The 7,275-nt window shown below is 34.1% G+C and overlaps 1 protein-coding gene across 2 annotated transcripts in view; it reads left to right on the top strand.

Annotated features, from left to right (window-relative positions):
• The first annotated feature begins 248 nt into the window (after nucleotides 1-248).
• The window catches only part of LOC134213690 (uncharacterized), an 87,459-nt gene continuing 80,432 nt past the window's right edge, over nucleotides 249-7,275 (top strand). For both annotated transcript variants that reach the window (XM_062692968.1, XM_062692967.1), the window contains exon 1: nucleotides 249-1,086. In XM_062692968.1, the coding sequence (XP_062548952.1) occupies nucleotides 915-1,086 (172 nt within the window). In that variant the 5' untranslated portion in view covers nucleotides 249-914. The remainder of the gene's footprint in view (nucleotides 1,087-7,275) is intronic.

Genomic DNA, 7,275 nt, shown 5'->3' with positions numbered 1-7,275 from the left:
TCCAAACGGCTGACCAGCAAACAGTACAGTAATTGAGGTCTTTTTCGACTCGCGTAAATCTGCTACGGAGACCTCCGGAAAGTTGAGTCCGAGTTTCCCAAATCATCACAAGCGCTGCAACATATCGCATAGCACCGGACCGGACGTCTTCGCAGGCGAAAAGCAGCATGGCATGCCATCATGGTAAGCACTCGCACCTTTTCCTCTTTCTTGCTTCCAGCGTGCGATTATTCGTGTTGCGACTGCCGTCCGAACTGGACCTGTTTGCGCCCCGTTCCTGTTGTTAGCATTTCTGCGCATTTCTCAACACACTGACACTGACATTGACGGTCGGTGGTTGACCAAGATTCGATCCAGTGGAGATTTTTTGTTTCGTGATTATCGTTTGGCGCGGAATTAACCGAAGCGATGTGCGGCGGCGAATGAGGCTGTCTTGTGGTAATTTTTCTTTCCGCTGCTCCAGAGATTCGCGTGATATCGCGGTTGGCCGCGTGGATGCACCGATAGAAGATCACCATCTTCGGTAGTGATAGCGAAAAAGTGTTCCACGGGATGCTGTTAGACGGTGACGGTGCTTTGCAACGGTTGTACGTTTTGCGAATGAAAATTTGATTTTCGGGATCAATTAGTGTTGTCAGGTTTGAGAGGGAAGAAAGATAATTCGCTGTAGTGGCTTCGTGTTCGCAAAGCGTGAGTTGTACTTTGCTGCCCTTTTGCGATAGCCGGGAGGCATCAATCAGTTGGTTGACCCAAATTTGTCCATCGAAGCGTGCGACCTACAGTGTCAAGAAGTGAAGGAGGTGATTGATGATCTGCGTATGCAGGGAAAAGGAATAATTCGTGGTCACGAAGGAGGTGAAGATCGACATTGAAAGTGATTTTTTTTTAAATTGGGAGTGATTAAGTTCGAGAGTATGAGCATCCACAGTATTCTGTTCAAGATGGATAACATCAAGCGCTTGATGGGGTTTGGAGACGGTCGTAGATGGTTTTTCGCTGGAGGAGGATCACCCATATTATTGTTGTATGGTGTTTTGATGATCATGGCGCTAACTTCTGCTGAAGGATATAGCGTCCAGAAAAGAGGTAAGTCATATGTTGAACCATAAGTGCTTGGCAGAATTCAATAAGGTTGATATACCGTCAAAACAAATTTATGGATAAGATTCAGTTTTCTGTGAATCTATTTTTAGGTGATGATATAATTATCCATGGATTTTGTTTCGTTGCGTAAAGAACTCACTCATGTAGCAAGAATGCAAACCAACGGCATGCCATGAATATTTTGTGTATGCTAATTCTGGAATGAATTCAAATAGAGTATGACGACATAGCTGAATTAATATTATGATGTCTACAGTTAAGTGCAGTAAGTGGCATAGAAAAATAGAAAAAAAAGTTTTATTATAAATTAGATAAGTTTTGGTATTTTGTTTCCATCCCATGCTTAAGGTCAATGATTGTTTAACGGGTAATGTCATTGAAAATGAATCCACTCAATCAGAGGGGGCCTGATTGTATTACAATTCTACAAAATGTGTAAAAAATCTTGACATACAAAAAAATGCTAGATGTACACACAAGTTTTGTATAAAATCACAACTATTCCACATATTTTATGCAATATTTGTATATGTCAGCGGAATGCAATGCTTGTGGTACTCCCTAAACTTCCTTTTATAAAAATTAAGTTTTCTCAAAATAAAAGCGTAGCTCAGAGGATACGTGAATTGACCTGAAGGCTCACTGGAAAAAAGTGGCTGTTCACTATTTTTTTCTGCAATCTAAAAAAATAATGAATCTGAACTATTAATTTTCATTAAAACTAATCAGCTAAAATTTGAAATTAAATTTCAGCTTACAATGAGACTTTTATATTTTGTTTAAGCTCTTGCGATTTGGGCAGAAAAAAAAACAATAGAATTCGGTGAACTCTAGTTTTCAAATGGTTTAATTTGTATGATTCTTCCTATTCTTTGAATTCTTTCGAAATTCCGAAGAATTTGCTTTAGTTCCACAAACTATTTAAAGTATTCGAGGTAATTGTCTATACCTTGAATATTTCAGGATTACAGAATAAATACAGTGATATCCCTAAATGTATCACTTCCTGGTTAATTTCGGGGTGATAAAATAGGAATTGGACAAAATCGGGGAAAAATATTTTCAATTTTTTAATAAATTTCATAAAATTATGAATCAATTCATGCCTTGAGAAATCAAAAAGCGTTAACGGTACCCGTTATGTCTAGTCAAAATTAATCATATAAGTCTTGGTAGACACTTAGAGATTATTCATAGTGAATCACAGACGGGGAAAGTTTTTTCATCAATATTTTTTTTATTGGTATAATGAAAACAAATGTAAAATAAATCAACACTTTGAAATAAATATTTAAGGAACCGGTACCGCTGGGTAGGTACTTTAATGTTGCCAGCTACAGGCAAATCCTGACCCAACTAATATTTTCCCGATATACACCACATTTTTTGCCTTTCTTGTGCAATAAAGTTGGAATTATAAAAAAAAATCCAGAACCAAAATTTTTTTTTCAAGAATGATGGCAATGCATAGGGTAACCGTACCCTTAGTGGAGGTAGCACCAATAGTGGAGGTAGTGGGGTTTTAAAGAGATTTGTCATATTTATACACTTTACGATGGTTTTAGTTGATGCGTCGTGCTTCAAATATCCTGTTAAATGCAACTTATCTTAAGATTTCGGTTGAAAAACTATTGAAAACAATGATTTTCTTTAATAAAAGTGACTCCCTTGCACCTATAGTGGCGCAAATGTACCAATAGTGGCGTGTCTCATAAGAAACCAATGGATAGCACCACTATGGGAACCAAAATTAATTTTTACCGCCACTAAAGGAACAGTGTACCCATAGTGGTGCAAGCAATATTTGGTAATTGTTGATGTTAAACGACATCTATCTCATTTTTGTTATCAAATTTATTAGTTTATCTATTGACAAAGATATTAAAGCTGTTAATTTCTCATAATTATCAATTTTTATAAAATATTTTATTTTGTGGATTTACTAATACCTCCACTATTGGTACCGTTACCCTACTAATTAATGTAAAAACATTTAAAATTATTGAAAAAAAATGCGATTTAGACCCCTAAAATGGTTTTTAACCTTTCTAAAGTGATTTTTTCGATACATTTCATTCGATACACAGCACGAGAAAGGCATCATCGTCGCCAGGTGGATTAGTTTTTTGACGAAATTTCAAATTTCCATGTTCTCAAATTTCCATATTTTCATATTTTTATTTTTTCATATTTTCATACTGCCATCTTTTTCTTTTTCTTCATTGGCATTACATCCCCCACTGGGACATTATTACCGCCTCGCAGCTTAGTGTTCATTAAGCACTTCCACAGTTATAAACTGCGCGGTTTCTAAGCCATGTTACCATTTATGCATTCATATATCATGAGGCCAACACGATGATACTTTTATGCCCAGGGAAGTCGAGACAATTTCCAATCCGAAAATTTCCTAGACCGGCACCAGGAATCTAACCCAGTCACCTTCAGCATGATCTTGCTTTGTAGCCGCGCATCTTACCGCTAGGCTAAGGAGGGCCCCATCATACTGCCATATTTTCATATTTTTAACCACATGTGTTCATATTTTCTTGTTTTATTCATATGTTCATATTATCACGTGTTTATTTCATCTCATTTCATTTATTTCATTTCATATTTTATTATTTTCATTTTTATAGTTTTTTTATTTTCATATTTTTATATTTCATTTTCATTTTATATTATTTTTGCATGCATTTTTGGAGCATATGTAGGTAAATTTTATATTTATGTTTTCATTTTTTTAATTTGTTCGTTTTCTATTACATATTTATGTTTTCATATTTATTATATTTCCTATTTTCATATTTTCAGAATTTATGATTCCGTATTTTTTATATCGATATTGTCATACACAGAGCTTTAAATATTCGATTATTATTTATGAAGCCCATCGGCCTTTTTTGTCACTTCACTTCTAAACATATTCATATTCGGCTCTGCACCTTCAATTTTCGGAATGAATATGGGTCAGTGAGTATTCATTTGATTTTCACAAAAAAAAATAAAAAATCGTAAATATAAACACATGTTTGATGATTTAGATCAATGAGGGGCATTTTTAGTGGTAAATGTCAGTATCATCAAGGCTAATTATGTTTTTTTTCGCGCGCAGTTACCATACTCAGTGGTAATCAATTGAATGAATCTAGGAAGAAGTAAACTGAGTAAGTCATTCTATGTTTGAATAATCAAAACACGATTGTCAAAAGTCGGAGCGAATATGCTTCATGAAAGTGAATATTTTATGCTCTGGTCATACATATCATCATATTCTATTACTATCATATTTTTATCTTTTCATCATCTTTGGATTGGTAATCCTACGCCTTTGCCCGCAAGACTACTGGAGACCCCACGTTTTGTATATTTCCATATTTTCAAATTTACATTTTATCTCATTTTCATACTTTTAATTTTTTATATTTTTATGTCTCCATACTATCATTTGAATATTTTATGAACATATACATTCTTTCACTTTTCTCGTATTTATTATATTTCATATTTTAAAACTTGCATATTTTCTTTTTTTATAATTTTATATTCTCATATTTTCATATTCTTATTCAAATTTTCATCTCTTCATATTGTCATATTTTTAAACGTTTATATTTTACAATTTTATATGTTCATATAAATTTTAATTATAAATTTACTAAAATGATTTAAAAATAGAACGTAACAAGAACGCCTGCAGTAATTTGTATATTTCAATCTTTTTTGATCATATACTTTTATTGACAAACGCTCTATATTGTCGAATAGAGTCTCCTATTATTTATCCAACCCACTAACGCAAATTATCCTTTCTGAGACATCTGTAAAGGCAATATGGGTTCCCTGCATCTTCACTAATAAATGTTGAATTAACATTTCTTCCCATCCAACCGTGATTGTAAGGACGTAGCCAGGTATACAACTGTTTCTGTATGGGAAAAAGTATCAAGTATCAATACCAAGCACACATTTGTGACAATATACATAAGATTGTTCACCTGTCATAAGACGAGTTTGAACAATCCCATTGAATTCCACCACTTAAGTGGTGGAATTCAATGGGATTGTTCAAACTCGTCTTATGACAGGTGAAAACATTCCACTAAAAAGCTCAAAATAATTTTCTTACCATACGATTGTTGCTATGTTGAGCATTATATGGCCATCCACGACGTGTACAATACTACACTCCTAACCTTATGTTATGCCTTATGCTATGCTATGCTATAATAAAAATAGTTATTTGAGGTTTTGATGTACATTTCAAGATTAAAGTTTCTGTTTTTTAAACTTGGGTTGTTCTCACAACAGAATTTAAAAAAATATAATAATAAAAAAAAGTCAAACATGACCCGACTAGAAGAGCATAACAAAAATTTAACACAATTTTAACATATTGTGATATTTATAACTTATTTTGATACAATTTCGTTCTCAGTAGTCATTATCTTTCAAATGTTGTAACAGGATTATATCATAATATGATTTGAAAAATGCTTAACACCGAATTGCCCAACAGTAGGCAATTAAAATAGATGTAGCAAAGTCTCCCAGCCATAGATATACGCTGATATAATTTGAGAAGGTTGCCTTATTTGTAATGTTGGTAATTTCATGTTCTCGAAAAATATTCATGTTCAGACAAAAATAAAAAATTATGATTGTTAATCGCAATCTGTAGCCCTATCACGACCTGTAAAAATTCCAACTGCACAGAAACAATATATTTTGTATCTGATTCTGTTATAAATTTCTAACAAAATATGTTATTTTTATGATAAAATTGTAACAAAATTTGATAGTTTTTTGTTTCCAGTCGTGCAGTTTTTGATAGAAATTTAGATATTTTAACAACATCCTGCACCATGTTTCTAACACATTTTGTTACAAATTTAGTATAACATAATAACATAGGATGATATAATTTTGATATGACCTTCTAGTCGGGGAGTTTCTGAGATTTGATAAAGCTTTTTTTTTTGTTTTTAATTCCAAAATCTAGGAAATACGAAAATTGAATAATCCGACACTGAAATACTGTAACACGTTGATTTTTGGCAATTTTAGCATGCGGTAGCGTGATTTTTTTTTATTCCTTGAAAAATCTATAATTTTTTGATTTCGATCTGACGGGATTTTTTTCCTGGCAAATCTTCTGAATTTCGTAGGAAAATTTTATGAACAAAATAGGAATCAAATGATACCAAAATTATGAAACACTCAGAAGTATTTCCCGATTTATACCAAGAAATTCTATTAAATTTATCCAGGAAATATTTTGGCTTCATCTTTTCAAAATCGCATTGATTTCGATGAGAAATTCATCAAAATTGAACCGAAAATTTCTCCCATCCGTCCTTGTTGACACAAGTAGATTTTCCCGGACCCACTCATCGCACCCTTCAAAATCTACGTACACCGTCGAAAATAACAAATAATTAAGTAGGCAAAGTTATAAAATGGTGCACTTTAACGGCCCAATATTTGTTTTAGTTCTTCTTCTTCTTCTTATTGGCATAACATCCCCACACTGGGACAGAGCCGCCTCACAGCTTAGTGTTCATTAAGCACTTCCACAGTTATTAACTGCGAGGTTTTTAAGCCAAGTTACCATTTTTGCATTCGTATATCATGAGGCTAGCACAATGGAACTTTTATGCCCAGGGAAGTCGAGACAATTTCCAATCTGAAAATTGTCTAGACCGGCACCGGGAATCGAACCCAGCCACCCTCAGCATGGTCTTGCTTTATAGCCGCGCGTCTTACCGCACGGCTAAGGAGGGCCCCGTTTGTTTTAGTTAGAAGTTATTAATTCCAACATATATTCCAATTCGGGGTCTCTAGTAGCCTTGTGAGCAAAGGCGTAGGATTGCCAATCCGGAGATGGCGAGTTCGATTCTCGGTCCGGTCTAGGATGTTTTTTTCGGGTGGGAAACATTCTCGACTCCCTGGGCATAGTTTATCCATTGTACTTGCCACACAAGATGGCGGGCATAGAAAGCTTTCAATTAATAACTGAGGAAATGCGAAAAGAGTATTAAGTTGAAAAGCAGGCCAAGTTCCAGTTGGAATGTAGAGTCATTGAAGAAGTTATATTCCAATTGCATATTAATCATCTAGATAGATAGGAATTGAAAAAAAAAACGAAGGTTCCACCTTCAGTATTATTTG

Source organism: Armigeres subalbatus, chromosome 2 (assembly GCF_024139115.2).
Source record: "Armigeres subalbatus isolate Guangzhou_Male chromosome 2, GZ_Asu_2, whole genome shotgun sequence".
In the NCBI taxonomy this organism is placed as follows: Eukaryota; Metazoa; Arthropoda; class Insecta; order Diptera; family Culicidae; genus Armigeres; species Armigeres subalbatus.
This window is presented reverse-complemented; position numbering and strand designations above follow the sequence as displayed.